At 36.6% G+C, this 17,621-nt stretch overlaps 1 protein-coding gene across 1 annotated transcript in view; it reads right to left on the bottom strand.

The window, feature by feature from the left end:
* Window positions 1-17,621, bottom strand: part of ATR (ATR serine/threonine kinase) — a 39,616-nt gene that overhangs the window by 12,907 nt on the left and 9,088 nt on the right. Inside the window, exons 12-32 of the mRNA XM_041475634.1 lie at window positions 17,470-17,570; window positions 16,988-17,159; window positions 16,173-16,340; window positions 15,191-15,385; window positions 14,666-14,851; window positions 14,137-14,229; window positions 12,617-12,747; window positions 12,280-12,423; window positions 11,346-11,439; window positions 10,505-10,630; window positions 8,893-9,099; window positions 8,573-8,686; window positions 7,543-7,658; window positions 6,546-6,666; window positions 5,531-5,668; window positions 4,174-4,381; window positions 3,485-3,663; window positions 2,454-2,618; window positions 2,002-2,093; window positions 1,336-1,427; window positions 778-955 (exon numbers count right to left, since the gene is read on the bottom strand). Coding sequence (XP_041331568.1) covers window positions 778-955; window positions 1,336-1,427; window positions 2,002-2,093; window positions 2,454-2,618; window positions 3,485-3,663; window positions 4,174-4,381; window positions 5,531-5,668; window positions 6,546-6,666; window positions 7,543-7,658; window positions 8,573-8,686; window positions 8,893-9,099; window positions 10,505-10,630; window positions 11,346-11,439; window positions 12,280-12,423; window positions 12,617-12,747; window positions 14,137-14,229; window positions 14,666-14,851; window positions 15,191-15,385; window positions 16,173-16,340; window positions 16,988-17,159; window positions 17,470-17,570 — 3,020 coding nt within the window. The remainder of the gene's footprint in view (window positions 1-777; window positions 956-1,335; window positions 1,428-2,001; window positions 2,094-2,453; window positions 2,619-3,484; window positions 3,664-4,173; window positions 4,382-5,530; window positions 5,669-6,545; window positions 6,667-7,542; window positions 7,659-8,572; window positions 8,687-8,892; window positions 9,100-10,504; window positions 10,631-11,345; window positions 11,440-12,279; window positions 12,424-12,616; window positions 12,748-14,136; window positions 14,230-14,665; window positions 14,852-15,190; window positions 15,386-16,172; window positions 16,341-16,987; window positions 17,160-17,469; window positions 17,571-17,621) is intronic.

The raw sequence follows: 17,621 nt of genomic DNA, 5'->3' as shown, positions 1-17,621 counted from the left end.
CACTGTAAAGATGGAAAGCTGACTGGCTGTAAATGCCCCAGTTCTCAGTGGCAGGGAGAAGTGGGTACAAATGCAGTGGGTACATCTGACAGAGAAAAAGTGATCCTTGAAAGGCTTCCAATTAGCCTGGATCAGTGGCTAAAGGAAACTACTTTGAAACACTTCTTTCTCAATCCCCAAACTTCATTTCCCAAACAACACTGCAGAAATTACCAGCAGAAAATAGAACTAAGAAGTAACTAAAACATACACTTCAACTGGCTTCAGCCAATATCTTGTCATAAGGATGCATTTACAGTGCAGAGGAAGTATTAAGTCTTTTCATTCAAAAAGGCTACTCACTTTTTAGTCTACTGCAGCCAAATTAAAAGTTTATTAATACAGAAAAGGGATGGGGTATAATTCTTACTGCTCTTTCTTGATAAAAAAGGGAGTGCTTTTCAGCCTCCATATAGATGAAAAGCAACACTCTTAAGTTAATGGAGTTACTGGCCTATTTGTACTACTTCAAGCATGGAATTAAATTTCTGGTTTTTATTACCTGATGTTTACATTTGCTTGCTAGCTGATTTGGAAAGACCACACACATAGTTTTGTTGTGAATGTTTTCCATGGAGGATAAATATAAATTCCTAATTAAAGGTTTTCAGTTGGATGAATATAAAAAAAAAAGTGACAAAAAATGTACCATTTACTGTAGAAATGCAAAATTCTTGCTGCTGCATACTTGATTACATGATTTCTAAATTTAAAAACAGTGCCATGAAAATGAGAAACCTGATAATGTGTTCATATCCTCGCTGATAGGATCCTCTTTCAAAACTTGCTGCTGAAAGGGGCACAATCTGCTCTGCTCGAACAACCTTGAGCGTCTCGTAAAAAGCTGCTTCATTTTTCTTCTTGGCTGATAATAATAAGTGTCCCAGTCTGACACTCCAAGTAGTGGACTTCACATCTTTGAGGAGAAAAAGAAGACACTGCTTCTTTAAGCAGCTTAACCTGAACATGCTAATTTGTCTTAACATACTACCGCAAAATTAGCTTTTTCTCAGAAGTAAGTAATTGCATGTTATTAACAGTATATAATTCAACTCCACAATGCACCCACCCAAACAGACTCAAAAGATACACACACTCAAAACTCCTGCTCAAAGACTATACAGGTTACAATCAAATGCAGTCACAAAATCCAGAACAGTCAGAACCAACCTTCCTACCAGTGAGATCCAAAACAAATGACAATAGCTGCCCCTTGATTCAAGATGATTAAACTAAAACATACAATGGTTCAGAAATGCAATGAAGTATTAACACTTTTCTGTAATGATAACTTACCTGAAGCCAAATAATTTTCCAGTAAATCCCATTGTGATAGTTTCCAGGCTGCTTCCACTCTGTAAGTGTTCAACTCAGAAATCCATTCAGACCTATTAAAAGAAAACAAAGGCATTACAATTTTGTGCTGTCTGCTCTCACTATGTTAATCCTACATTACATTAGCAAGTGTTCCTTACATAAAACTTCTCTCACTTGAAAAGAGGCAAGATAAGCTTGCTTCTAAAGAAAGTCAGTAAAACCAAAGGACATGCACTGATAACAAATAAGATCTGTATAACATGATCCCAGAAATGCAACCTCCAAAGAGTGTATTTAACTTCTGTGGTACATCAAAACTACCAGCTTTTATCTACCTACCTATTGGACTACAGAATACCAATGGAATCAGTGACGTGGGAAACAATGCAAAAATCCTGTCTAAGAAATTAAAGCACATACCAACAGTGCTCACAGTGCAGACAAGAACTATGAAAATTTCTGGACTTCCTGAAATAAATAATTTATAGATAAAGCACTCAAAGTTTTCTAGCTTCATCCTGCTAATTCAATTATGTTTAATAAGCCCCAAATGTTTGATAATGAGCAGAAATGGCTACTGAGGCAGAGATTTATACCAGAGCTTCATATTATTCAAATGAACTGTGTATTAGATGCTTACAGTACCTGTTTGCAAGCACTCCATTGACCTGAGTTATTACAGCAGATAACTGACCAAGACCTAACATGGACTTCACTGCACCATGATAGTGAATGATCTAGAAAGAGGAAAAAAAACCAAAACAATTAATGAAAACCCTACATACACATTAATTAAACTCATGGCAATCTGAAGGAAGAAATATGCTCATTTGGGTGTATTTTAGAATACTAACAGGCATAACTAACTGCACAATAAAATAAATGAATATTCAAAAAATCCAGTAAGAGATTTTTTTCAGTTCATAAGCCAATTCCATCAGGTTCCAATAATTATTTAGCAACTGGTGTAATAAACACTTAGATTCCTATTTTACTTAAATATTCTGAAGACCTTTTTTGCCTCAGCCATCTGTGAGCCAATAAGATCAAAAATAATAATTATACTTATTAAAAAAGAAAAAAAGTTTTTTATTTACCTGATCAGGTTCCAGTTGGATAGCCCTATCATAGCAGGCTGTTGCATCTCTCAACAAACCAATACTCTCATGTTCAAGGATTTGTTCTTTGAGAGATGGCTCTGCCTTCCGAATGGCGCTCACCCCAGCCACTCCATCTGGCTCGTGCATAGCAGCATACAATTTCTATATTCAAACACAATTGGATGTGGCCATTAGAAACAGTAAGTTATTTTGTAGATAACCTGCAGAACCACAGAACTTCTTGAACATGGAGCACACACTACTCTGTAGGACTCATTGGCAATAAATCTTCATTGAAGATGTCAGTTTTGCCAGGCTCCTTCCAAAGTTGAACCCTACTTCTCCTTAGTATGCAGTAATATTTATGATCTCATACTATTGATAGAGTACCACATGAAGGTACCTGAAACCATCCTGTATAAAGAGCAAAATAAATATCCTATTATTACATGACAGAATAAAGATGATTACTTTTGGTGAAAAAGTAACATACTAAATTTTTTCAAATTGGAAGTGTCATTGAGGAATATAAACCATAGGGAACCACAAATAGGATCATGCCACAGGTTAAAATACTTTTTGAAAATAATTTCTATCATTTGCAACACCTTTAGCATTGGCTTTTTCTATTTTAGAATAAGCCACTTGGAATTTCTTTAAATGTACTTGGCTTTTTTTTTTTTTAGTTTTTATTATAGTTGGCTGTATTTTCTGGCAAAAGGCACAGAGCCAACTTCAAAGCAATAAATGTTATCCTCTCAACAAACCCACATTGAATTATTTTCGGGAATTTACAATCTTTTATTATACAATAGAAAGCTATTAATTCCTTTTGATATAAGAAGCATGCCAAGCAAGAGAATGTACTAAATATTGCTGAAACACAGATGACTAAACACTTGTATTTAACAAGTGCCCAAAAAAATCTTTTCTTTTTCCCATTACAAAGAAGAATTTGACCAAGCTTTATTTGTCATACACATTTTCATCTTAAAATAAAAAACAAAACCCAAAAAGAACTTCAGAACCTGAAGAAATCCAAGATGTTCCTGAATATTTTGTTTCTTCTCTGTTATAAATGATTCAAAGTGCATCACAGCCCTGGTGTAAGCCTTGGAACGAAAGGAGGCTACAGCCAGTGTATCCTGGGGAATGAGGTCTAGAAAACGTGTCACATTTTGATATTCTCCATAGTCCTCACTTGATGCTGTTGAAAAAAAGACATATTAAAGAGTTTGTCAATTGAAGTTTCATTTATAAGAATTACCTTATGCATCAAAATTCAATTAACTCATTTAACAATTTAGTGAGATAACTGTACTGATTAAAGAACATGGTTTTCTCTTCTGTCAACAATAATTCATTTAAAACAATTCTGGTGAACTTTCTGCATCTTGCAAGACAGCATAGAATATTTTATATGGAATACTATACACATAATATAATATATTCAGTTAAACAGAATGTTTAGAAAACTATCAAAAATTTACATTTCATTGTTCAAGTTTTAAATCTGTATTTCTTGCAACAGGCATTCAGAACAATCCATTTGGGGTAGAAGGGGTGGAAATCATAATATAACATTAAGAAATCATAAAAGAGATTGCATATCATACTAATACAACATTTGTAAATGGTCACAATGCGAAGCTGCAAACATAAATAAAATACTGTGAAGAATGTTAATGCCATTTTAAATAAAATAAGCATCCCTCACTTTTTAGATCACTTCTGTCTTTGCTAGACTTTCCAGCATTTTTCTCAGCAATGAGTGTTTGAAACTTGTGTCTTGCCCACTGAGTGAGATGATCCAGCATGGAGAAGACTGTCTGTGTGCTCAGCTGGCTCAGATCAGACGCGCTGTCCTCAAGCCTCCTGCTGCACTGGTCATGGTGCTTCAGAACAGCCATGATCTCCATGTACACCTACACAAAGGCAAAAGGCACAAGTGTCATACCTGCAGCAAAATAGCAAGAAACAGCAATTAACAGAAAACTCAATCTAAAATACTAGATATTTTAAGTGTATATTTTAATCATTTGGAGATTATTTTTATGATCTTGTCTCACAATCTCAAAAGGAAGGAATGGCAAACCAAGCAGCAGCTGTTGCTTGTTGTCAAGGGATTCCATATAGGGAGAAAGTCTTGAGGTTTCAAGACACAACAAATGCTACTGCATCTCTTCTACAACTACAGTACTTCAAGATTTGGTAAGAATAAAGTTATCTACTGGTTACAAGATTACAGATCTACCTTTTTGCTTCTGTTTAAATAAATGCCCTTAAAAATATGTTTCTGTTTGTTTTAGTCCATAAAATATGAGTTAACATAAATAACAGATGCTTATTGTGGATGTCATCGCCTCTACACACGCCTCTACACACCCACAATATCTAAACACAAATATTTTAGCTGTGAAATTTCAAATTAATGGAATGTAAGTTATACTTTTCAGTATCTTCTGATTCCTTTGTTTCACCCAGGACATGTTTACAAAGAGTCCTTGCAAACTTGCATCTCTCTGTACATACATCTGCTGCTCCCAGTAAAAATGGCAGCACATGGGCACATGCACTGACAGCTCAAGCAAACAAGGAAAGCAGGGTGACTTCTCTCCCACCCCTGCTTTGCTGCAACACATCTATGAATCCTGCTCCCCATGAATCTGGCAGCTGAATAGTTTATCCATTATAATTGTATACAAAGGAGAGGAAAAAATTATGAGTCTGAATTCTTGGAATTATACAAGTTCAATTTACTGGCTGTTTTTTGAGGCACTTCCTCTTTGTACCACTCCAGCTGTTGATGTTACTGCAGTCATGATTAACTATGTAATATCTCATCCCAGGCCCAACTGATGGAAATCCACAGAAAAGCAGTTCCAACACAAACTTGTATGAGTATATTCAAAACCCTGTCCGAAAAATTATATTATTATTTCTATTATTAATACACAAAAAGGAGTTTAACTCCTGAACAATTTATTCATGTAGGCCTACAGAGCTGAGCAGCTCTCATGAAGAACAGCTTCTGACCATTTCTGTGAAAAACACTACCATCTTACACATCTCACCTCTTGTTGATCTTCTTGACTGCATCCCAACAAAACATAGACAAGGATGTGTGGAAGCAGATAAATTGTCACTTTATAGTCATTTTTCATCATAATACTGCAGCAATCAAAAACTTTTCTGGCAAGATCATGTCGCACCTATAGAAAAATATTATTTCCAGGAAAAGCATCATTACAAAAGTGCAAATACATGAACAAGCAATAGATTTCCTTTTGTAGATAAACACAAATTCTAGTCCATCAAAAAATTTTAAGATACCTGTCTCCAAAAGAAGGTTAATCAGACTTAAATCTGCAACAGGAATACCAGAAATGGCAGCTGCTATTACAAGTAGCAACTGCTGACAGCACAAAGACAGGTAAGCACTGCTTACATTTCCACTTCTCCATGTGATTCACACCATTGTGAACTTGCACCGGCCATAGAAAAAACCTTAAGGCTGAGAGTCTGCCACTACACTCAGCCTCTCTTCTGCCCTTAAAAGCCTGCAGAAAGTGGGATATTACGAAGACATTCAACTCTACCCTGTCTGAAAGAGGACAGTGTAATTACTGAGCTGTTATAATTCAATTCACTTCTTCCAGTGGCTGATTTGGAAGTGACATTTTCAGTGGGTCACTTAGATATTGGAAAGGGAAAAGAAAAAGAAGATACAAGTACTTTTTATGTGCTGGGACAGTGGAGCTATAGGGAAATCTTCCAAAACTGAGAAGGTAAATCCATAAGCATTTCAGACACTTTTCACAAGCATTTGTCAGTGCCCCCAGTTTCACATGAGTGTCAGGACAAAGACAAGTTTCCTTGAGTTTTAGCTTCGACACCGCCTGTGAAGCCTCGCCAGGAACCAGTGCTGGGGAAGGGGGAGTGCAGTACCCTGCTGTAGAAGCAGCAAAGTCTTGTAAGAGGCCTGTAGCCAGCAGACATATTCTCCCATCCATCCCTGACCTGCAGAACCTGAAATGAGGCTCAAGAACTGTCTTGCAAAGAGCCTAACAGAAAGATTTATTTTCTTACCTTTGTTATAAGATAACCTGCCCAAGTTGCTGACCATTCTGCAAAATTATCACCTAATTTGCTTAAGTAAATTGGCTTCTTCACCTTAGACCAGTTTACAGCCTTCTGATAACTCTTGTACCTGTAATTTTGAAATATCCATTTAATAAAACTAACTTTCCATTTAATACAGCAAACAATAGCACATTGTTAGTTATGAAATTCCTTCACTGGAACAATATTAAGTTCTGTCTTCTGAATCTTTTAAAGCAGAATTAAAACCTCCACTTTCAGTAGTCAACATTTTTTATTCTAGAGCTTCCTAAAATTAAATATGAAATAAAAATTCTCATAACTTGTTAGGTTTTTTTAAGTATATTTTAAAGTGCTATTCATAATCAGTTTTAAGAAATGGAGTTTGATTAATATTTAAATACTATGTTCTTGACAGGAAAAACCCAGAGCATACATGAAAGCTGAGAAAGGCCAAAAAGTCTGTTCTCTAAAACAGTAAAGCTTATCACAGGTGAGCATGACTGTCTTAATGAGAAAATAGAAAGGAAACATTGATTATTTCAAGTTAAGACACCAACATAATTTGAAGTTTCATTTTACTGAAGTGATGATAAAAATAATGTGAAAAAGAAGTCAAATTAAAACTCAGTGAGCTCCTCCTACTTCTACAGAAGGTAGGAGCAATAGGATGCTAATAGATTTGAGTAGAGGGGAAAGAAAAACAAAAGCTTCAAAACATCATCTCAGTCAATGCCCTAAGGACAAATGGGCAGACATGGGCAAAGTATGAGCTCTGAGTTTTGCTTGTTTGATTTAGAGAGAATTATATTCAAGTAAGTAATAATTCAGATTTTAGTAGAAAGATCTTATTTCAATTTTGTATATATACATATCACTCTTCCCAGAAGAGTGAGAGTCACAAAACCATATATGGTTAATACTAGCCTGGAGAAAAAACCAAACAGATGTGTTATGAAAAGCCATTCCTTTAGCTGTCATATACCGTGTGTTTAAGTGAGGTTCCAAGATCTCCTGCACATGCTCAGGAAACCTCCTCCAAAGCCTGGAGCCAGGGCAGTCAGTGTTTGTCTCTCTACAGTCATAGATGGACAATAACTCCTGAAAAATCATGATTGCATCACCAAGTTAGCACTGAGAATTTTCATGACCACAGTAAAAAACCCTCTGCATATGACCAAAATCCCATGTATACAATATGATACTATATATCTTTCCAACCTGAATGAGTCTATGATAAGTAATGAGAGAGAAGTTATGAAATGCCTAATTCAGAAATCATAACTGCAAAATCTAACACTGTTAATCCCCTCTTACTGGGCAAGTTTTCATTTCAACTACTGATTCCCCAGATTCTCCAGTTGGTGTTTGGACCAAATTATCTTGTATTCTTCACATCTGCCAATAAACCAGGACTAGAATTTAGTCTGATTCCTCCTTGTGCAGGAAGTGCACAATCTTGTGCATATGCTAAAAATATTCTCATCCTGCTTACTACTTAGGGCCACCTATTTTCTCCTGGACTAAAGAACTATCCTGAAGTTTTCACAAAGATAATAAACATCAAAACCAGCAAGAACAAAAAAGCAACAAAAACCCCCATTTGCTAACTAAAACCAGCACAAAAGACTAAAGCCTGAAAATAAGGGTAGGCTCCCTTGCAGTTGTTTCTTAAAAGGGTAAGCAGAAACCATCTTAGGAATACTGCTTTTCATTTCTGCCTGTGCAACATGAACTAATTCTAAGCCATTCTCAGGATTACTCCATAATCCTTGTGTATGGACTCCTAGTTATCTCTAAAACATCAGATGTCTTCTAAAATATTGTGACACAAAAGCAAACCCATCTATCTTATTTGAGAACTACCCAGAATACTAAGTGTACTTTCTAATTTAAACCTGTTACAGGATGAAGTTTCAAATACTTAAAAATGAAAAATGGTATTGCATAGTTCTAAGTTCAATGTTACAGAAAATAATTGTGAAATAAAAGTAGGATCTAGCCATATATCTTACCTGAATTGCATACGCTGCAGAATCCTGAGCACGAACATTGTCGGCATAAGCAAGGAAAGCTCTGGTCAGTTCCATTAACAATCCATAGGCAAAATTTGGATCTTCCACTCCAGCCTTAATCATAAACAGAATGCCAGTTTTACTAAAACAGAGTAACAATTGTATCTGCAAATAACCACTTGGAAGCATAACTCTAAACTGTTTTAGATGAGACAGCAAGTCCAGATTTTCAAAGGGTCTAGAGATAAGAGGTTCCCTCCTCCCAAGGACTTTTAGAAGACCCCTAATACTAAATAAAACACTACTGCAATGCTTCTTACAACAAATGTGAAGTGTTTTCCTTGAGTTTCACTTGTTGAAAAATCAAGCCTGCCGGGATCTATGGCTCCCAGTTCACCTAAACACTCTCCACAGAGCAGTCGTGCTTGGGAATTTGCATCCTGGCAGCCGATGAGAAGCACTGTTACCAGCTGGGAGATGACTGGCTCCACGGTTTCACTGTCTGTGACATACTTGATCAATTTTTCCTAGGAAGATGAATAATAAAGATGAGTTATTCTTCAACCATATTTTAAATAATCTCGGAAATCTTCAACTTGTAACTCACTTCCGATTTCATTTAGCCATGAGTTCAGGTTGTAACTACAGTCCAATTGCATTAATCTGCTTCTCACCCTAGGAAGGACTAAACAAATATGTAAGGGATTTGGGCCTCATTTAATAATGCTGTCAGGGCAATTACTGTATTTCATTATCTAACTTCATTTTCTTTGTCTCACCAAGTACCTCTTTAGTTTTCTACATTATCTTTTTCACTTATCCCTCTTCTTATGTGTTCCAATACATTCTCCCAATTTCTCTCACGCAACTGTTGTAATACCTCCTGGGTTTGCTGCCATTTCTATTCTTATTATTTGCCATTTATTGGACATTTCTTCACTTCAAGTCTTACAAAGCCCAGGGTTTCAAGTCCTTTGATCAATGTCCATCATTTTAATTGGGTGTCCTTTCTTTTTTTGCTTTGGCCCAGCTTTTATTCCTCAGTTTCACATTTAGTCCAAATACAGAAAAAAATCAAAATGTTTGTCATTGTTATGCTTAATGAAAACTGAAACCACAGCCAACATAACAGAGCAAATAGTTCCACAAGTTGTGGAACTAATTAAGTTTGATTTGCCTCAATTATTCTGCTAGACCTCTAACTCAGCAAGACATAGCAGGATTTTGCTGACCTGAGCTGCAAGAATTACTGGTTGGCCAGGAGCACACACAATGATTGTTTGTTCTTTTAGCTGCTTATATCTGGCTAAAGAGCGTTCCACAATCTTATAACTACTAAGGGTACAGATTTATTACTTTTTCTAATGGGTCACATACACCCTTTGGGCTAATAACCACACAGAACTGTAAAGCAATGTCTTCAGCTTGCACCTGGCTATAAAACGCTTTTGAATATGATCAATGGATTCAAAATTTTGAGGGTGGAAGACAAAGAAGGAAGAGAAAAAAAAAGAAGGTCCAAGGTAGTACAAGTACATTTTAATTCTTTCATATATTACACACACACACACGCTTGCTTTTATGTATGAGGCTTCTGATACAAAAGCCATACATGCCCTAAACAGATAATAGGCCACATAATAAACTGCTGAAATAGACTTCTTAGATACATCTTTCCTCAGAGTTGAAAAAAAAAAAGTACACTAGCCTTGCTAAATCAGCATCACAAAGATTTGAAGGATTTGAAAGTCCACCTACACAGAGGTGTCATGAAAGAGAATCCATTTTCCCCATTATATGAAGAAACAGCTTAACGAACTGAGGAGAATAACCCAGTTCAAGTGAACACCCTGTAACAACAAGGACTTTTAGACTTTTGGTCCAGATGCTAATTTGATTTATTTTTAGTTGTACTGAAGGAGGTTTTCATACCTGGTTTCTATACAAAGTTTCTTTCAGGCTGGTAAGTGCATGAATCCGAACATCCACATTCTCGTGCTGAATAGCTCTCATAGACAGCTGCAGGGCTGTCTGCAAGTCTGTGCTTTTGGAGGATTCCTGAGCATGGCATAGGAAGTTCAAGTTAAGTATAATAGGAATATGACTGAAAGTATAACAGGAATATGGCTGAACAGGATCTCAAAGAACACAAGCAAGAATACATGGAAAAAACTGCCTTTTTGCTTACATTCTCACCTATATCTATATAGCGTTGTCTTCTTGATTATTTTAAAAAATGTTTTACTCCAAAAGGTGCTATATTCTGCTTTTGGGTAAATATAATGATGGTGTAAATAAAAATTATAAAATCAGAAGAAAATGCTTTGCTTCAAGTCGGTCTAAAATCAAATTAATTTCTATTTTTTTTGCATCACTCCCACAAAATAATTGCTACTTCCCATCTATTACCTAATCATTCTGAGGACAAGCAAATTAAATGGACCATAGAGTACTCCTAAGAAGAGACAAACTTTGCTCCCTTTAAAGACAATATGGCCCTAGCTAAAACTGTTGACTTCTCATCCTAAAATCTGTCACAAAAGAGAAGAAAAGTCAGGGTTCAGGAGATGCTACAGAAACAAGAATGCTGAACATGAGTATATTTCATTACTAAACAAGAATCAGAACATGCTTCAAACTATGCCTATGATACACAAAACCTATTTACAGATAAATATATTTCCACTTAACAATACACTTTACACGCTTTCCTCAGTTGTCATGAATTCATGTTATGCAATAAAGCCAAGAAAATAAATAAAAGAAGCTGTACCTTTCTGTATTCCTGAAGGACAACCTGAACTTCTTTTAGTTCAGGAAGGTCAGGTAGAAAATATATTTCATGTAGAAAGTCTCGTACTGCATCCCTAATAGTTACCAAAAATATTGCAAAGAATAGAGCAAACATTAGGTGAATCCTAAGAAACCCATCCAAATAAAGCAATGAGGAAATCTCTTTCAATATTGCTACTATGGCCTTCTACAAGAGCCTTATTATTCCTATTACTACCTTTTATTGTGAAAACTGTTGCTAAGATACAATGCAAGAAAAATGAAAACCCATCAAAATAATCAAGGTATTAAGTACCAACATTCCTAAAAAAACCCTTTTTAAGCTACAAAATGTAAGATAAAAAGAATTATGACTCAACCTTATCTTCAAAAAGATTAAGTCATGAGAATTAATGTATTTTGTATTAAACTTTTATTTTCACTTGGTGTGACCATTTGAATGGAATGTATGAAAACTTACTCAACATAATAGTCTGTGCACTTCATAATTATACCTCTAATTATTGAAGAAAACAAAGAACTCATTTCCTCCCCATTTTCAATTCTGTACACTTCTCTTTAGCTTAGAGCAAATGTTAGCAATTGTCATTATTCTGTAGAGGGAAGCAATTTTCCATATCAGCACAATAAACACACTGAAGAAAACCTGGCAGGCTTCAGTGTCTGAATGGATTGTAACTTGGCCACAGCACCATATATATTTATAAGGACAATATAAAAACCCCTTTTCAGATGAGACTTGCTACATTTCAAGACCTCAACACAGCCTAGAGAAGGGGCAATTGTACAGAACAATAACTATTTAGTAGAAAAACAAGTTTTCTTGTCTCAGTGCTGGATGACTTGAATATAGGGTTATCCCCATTCCTGTTGCAGGATTTAAACCATATTACTGAAAATATTTTGTGCATTACCTGTTCTCCACTATGAGGAAGTGGAATATTGCTGTGGTTTCCTTGGGTTGGATATGTATGAGGGGCAGTAACACTACTATCACATGGCTGAGCAAGGAGCCAAGGTAGGAATGGTCCAGACTTCGAACAAAGCAATCCCAGGCTCTAAACAAGAAAAGGCAACAAAACAATATAATTGATGATTCTTCTTTGCAGGAAACATTAGAGGTGAGTCATGAGAAGCACTTTAAGCTATTTCAGCACTGTGGTTTAGATTCCTGTCCAGAACAAAACCACACAGTACATTAAAGGACAGGAATAGCAGGGATGTCACTGTTTGGGTACACCATCAGTTCACCTGCAACACAGTTCTGGGAAGTCATCCTTGTATCTCAGAGCTGTTCTCAGCGTGGTCATCATCTTCACTCTGACAGAACTGACGTGTTTGGGACCCATGAGCGTCATTAAAGACCTCAGGCTGTTTAAAGCCTAGACAGATGAAAGTCATTTTAGTGCATTAGATACTCAGGAAAACAAGTAGGAGTTATAATTTCTATTAAAATCAGGCTACCCTTGCTTAAGAAATCATACTCTAAGACATCAAAATTAGTTTGATGTTTTAATAACGAATTTGGGTTTATTAAAAAAAGGGGGTGAATGTCTAATGACAAGATTGTAACAAGACCCTACATTATCTAGGCTGTTGACAGGGAAGAACTGTGGACACCAAGGAATTAATGATTACAGACGTCTATTAGAAGACATGATTCACTATATATCCCGAGCTGAAAAGAGGAGGCTTAGGAAATACAGAGGAAATTAACAAATTGCATGTGAAAGAAAAATCAAACCAAGAAAACCCCAACAGCATTGACATACAACTGCTCACAGAAGTGACCGGCAAGCATCAGGGAACAGGTGATAGCTCAGTTGTCAATGAAAGATAGAAGAGAAATACTGGATGCAGGGGATATTTCAGTCACAGTAACACTACACCAAACAGGGTAGTAAAATGTCCAGCATGACAGATCAGTAACACAGGAATAAACTTGAGCTTGAGAAAAGGTCATGCAAGGAGAAACTCACTAAGAACAAAAACCAGAAGAAAATATGGAAACAATAGCAGGTGCAGCAATACAAATGCTATACAAATTAAGAAATTCAGAAAACATGAAGAAAGGGGGCTATGAAAATGAGAACGTTTTAACATGAATATCTGAAAATAAAAAAACCACCAGAGAAAATGCAGTCTGTCAACACAAAGGTTATGTACATTCTAGCATTGAAAACTTCCTGCAGAAATCATCTGCACTCCCTCTGTGAGGAGACTAAAAGGCCAGTCTTGTGGTTAGATGGACTGCTTCAGTAGAATTTTCACTTTGTCTCAAGCTGTGAGCTCTAATTTCTCTAAATGCACTCTACTGTAAAGCCTAAAGGAGCTGTTTTGTGAGAACCAAAACTAATCTCTTGGATTTCCATCTTTTTTCTTTACCTTTACCCTTTGGTGTCCTTATATAACCCCACGCAGTAATTCCAGTTTTCTCCCATATTTCCTCATCCTCCCACTGGTGTTTGTGTCACACACTGAAAATCATACACTTGCATTTCTCCCCTATAATTCCTGGTTGATTGACTCATTGCATACACCATGTCTGACTGAAATATGTAATACACCATCTGACCATTAAAGAAATCAAGAACTTTTGAGCTTACACAGAAGTCCTACACACAGTGAGACCATCAGTTTTAAAGAATCATTTTGGGACCCTAGTATCTTTGAGACTCCCATGATAGTTGCATGATCACACAAGTAAATCTGGAATATTACAACAGTCCTTGCTTATTTTTGTTTTCATATTCAAAATTAAGTTTACACACCATTTTTTTATCCTCAATGCCAACACTGGAACTCAGTAACTGCATGTTAAAAAAAGCCAAGATACCAAGCAATTTAGGTTGCAGATAATCAGCCTGTGGAGAGGAAAAAAAAAGTTAAAACCCCAAATCTTACAATTCACACAACCCAAAGCCTAAGAAATTAAAAAGTAGGCATGAAATGCTAATTGTGAAATACATATGACAAGAATCCCAAATGCATAGCTACTTAAGAAATATCAGTGTTATTGACAGACATCCCTATTAGACTGTGGGTCTTGCTGTTTTGTAGGATGTTAGGATTTACATGTGTGTTGTTGGTTTGTTCAGGCACTTTTTGTTTTTATTTGGTTTTATGCATACTTGGTATAGATCTCTCTGTTGAAGAAACACTTAATAGGAAATGTCAGCCTTTCTTCCACTTTTTCCCTGACATAAGTGATGTTCAGAGAATGGCAAAATGTCTTCACTCTTGCAATGGCTAAAAAGAAATCATTGAAAAAACTGAGCATGAATATTTGGATGTCCTTACCATTTGTTCTGGTGAGGTTATTTCCCTAGGTCCCTGGTAGGGATCATCCTGAGAGGCAAATGAAGCCAATATGGACAAACCATTGAAGACCTGCTGGTAGTGCTCCCCGATCCGCAGCAGTAACTCGTTATGCAGGCCCTGGTAGTCCTGTCTCAGCAAGCTGCCCAGCTCTATCTCAGTCTCATTCTACAATCAAACACAAAGCCTTCATTTTGTCACAATGTTATTAGCACACTGACACACAGGAGGCAATGGGCTCTGCTTGGTTTGTTAGAGAAGTCAAAGCTTTCAAACAGTTCAATGTTAGACAAACCAAGCTTTTAGAATTTGCGAAGTTCATAAAACATCTTAGAAACATTCCTCAGAGCCAATGGAAGTGATTATAAACAATAAGAACAAAATTTCTGCCTATGCAATTTCCCAAGCTCTGCTTTGCAATATCTTAATTCAAATAAAGCAGAAAGCCCGCTATGCATCAACTGTTGTTCCTAATCTGCAGGTGTAACAGAGCAAATGCCAATTTACCTTGAGGTAATGCAGTGCCCGCTCCAGCTCATCCTTGGTGCAGGAACAGACCAAATGAGAGAAGATGTATTTGAAGTTATTGATTAAAATCTCTCTTCGGTTCACATTCAATTGCTTTGCTATGGTTCTGATTAGTGTGGAGGCTGCAGGACTGGCCTTGGCTGCAAGGTCAGGAAGCAAAACTTGCAGGGTCCGCTGGTAAATGAAGAACTACAGTTAATGGAAAAAACAAACAAACACACCCTCCAAAACCCCAGGGTTAGGCTAAGTTCCATTTGTCAGTACCACAACACGTGTCTGGTCATAATTATGACCACAGGTATGAAAACAGAAAAACTTTAATAAGATGCATATACCTAGTAAAAATGCAGATAAAACTAATTACTTCAGGAGCTGCTTCATCTAATCATACTAAGAAACTTGTAAACAAAAAGTGAGCTAGCATTTTTTGTGTCAATCCACATTCTCCACAAAAGGAAATCTTAGAAAAACCTCCAAAGAAGTCAAAAAGCCAACATGCCCACAAACAACAGTCACCCAGCCTCTGATTCAGCTAGAACACTGCTGACTTAACAGTTGGGCACTTCCCATCTACCAAGAGGCAAAACACAAGTATGATTCTGAAGCTACTTAGGATTCCAGTAAAATAGATATCTAACCAGATCAAAAAGATCTGTATCCACAGAATGGTAGCTTTCTTCTTTGGAAATAAGAAAGCTGAAACCAATAAAAAAATCACACCTTACAAAGGATGCCTCCAAGTGCACTAAATCATTAATATAGATATACTTCATGAGCATTCTAAACTTTAGCTCCTTACCCACCATACTTGAATTGGCACTGTGGCCATCCCTCCAACTCCTTGATAAAATTGGTCCTCTGCATTTGCGCTCTCACTTGCAGCATTCCCAAGAGAAATTGTGGATTAAAATTGAAATTCCCAAGCACAAACACAAAATACCAAAAGGACTGACCAACTTACTGAGAGAAAGCGATTTAGATCTGGAAAATCAAATACACTGGCAATCTCAGATAACATGTCCAGAGCCATTTCTCTCTGGTGAGCAGCTGTTTCTTTCTGCAGCTCATTGCCCTGGCATGGGGCACTCAACACCACCATCTGGCTAGAGTGCAGGGATTCCACTAGAAACTAAGCAGGAAGAAACAGGTATTTAGTATTATTTTCCCCTTGTTCACTCCCTAAAGCTAAACACAAAGGTTTCCCTGGTCTTTCTATACATCATTTTTCTCTCTCATTTGTTGCACACAGATCTATGATTATTACTTTGCAACAGAACTGGATTATCATCCACTTAATAATTACATTCAATTTTGCAAACCTGGATTCAAATATTGCATTACTAAAAAAATATTAAAAGTTAGAAAAGTCTGCATTTGACAATTTTCTTTTTAAACAGAACTTGTTGTGGTTAGGTAATGGATATAACAAAAAACCTAAATCAATCATGGCAGAATTATGCCTTTGCAATGCTGACTTCAATTCCAATTTTAAACCATAGTGTCTTGCAGCAATAGTACTACAGAATGCAAGAGCCTCTATTTTAGAATGAAGGGAATAAAACAGAGAAGCAACACTACTGAGGGGAGATCACAACAAAATTGAAGATTTCCCATTCATTCCTGAAGGTTGGTAGGGTCTTTTCCTTAAAATAATTTCTTTCTTGTCCTGAGATTTCACCTTGAGCAATACTGCTATTTTGACCTTGAATTCCACTTTCAAAATATACACAAAGAACCCAAATACATGCACTTTCTAAACCACACAACTCTTTTTACCTGACAGATTGGCTTCTTGTACTGGCTGAAAAAAGCCTGCAGTTTTATGGCCTTGGCTGCTGCCAGGGCCCGGATTTCTGCGTACGCTGCTCCGGCCACCGAAGGTGACTTGGACAACAAACAGTGCAACAAATGCAAGAGGGCAAATGGTACCAATTCTCCTTTGGATGCCCTTACAAATAAGCAGAATAAGAAGGATTAAAAAGTAAATTGAATTGTTGCATTAATACAATGACATAAGAACATGCAATTGCCATCATGCAAAACAAGCCATGCTTGTATTTGCATGGCTTATCTGTACTTGCTGTGACAGGGCAGAAGAAAATGAATGTTCCACAGGAATCAACAGCTCTGTACAGTTGCAGTGGACTCAGGGAAAGGATGACTTCACAACAAGTAACTTAATCTTACACTTAAAGAAAGGACACTTGGTATCACAAACTGACACAACTTGGCAATTTTCAAGATACTATCAAAAATACCTTCCAATATCTCCTGTTGTGAGAACTAAGGTGTCTTTAAGCTCATTATTTCTTGACATTTTGGCATTCGTGTAGGCTTCTTTCATCCTTGAAACAAACAGCTGGTACATAGGAAAACAAAACCACATAAATGTTAGTGTTTGACACTAGTG

Source organism: Pyrgilauda ruficollis, unplaced genomic scaffold, assembly GCF_017590135.1.
Source record: "Pyrgilauda ruficollis isolate IOZ18807 unplaced genomic scaffold, ASM1759013v1 scaffold36, whole genome shotgun sequence".
NCBI lineage: Eukaryota > Metazoa > Chordata > Aves > Passeriformes > Passeridae > Pyrgilauda > Pyrgilauda ruficollis.
This window is presented reverse-complemented; position numbering and strand designations above follow the sequence as displayed.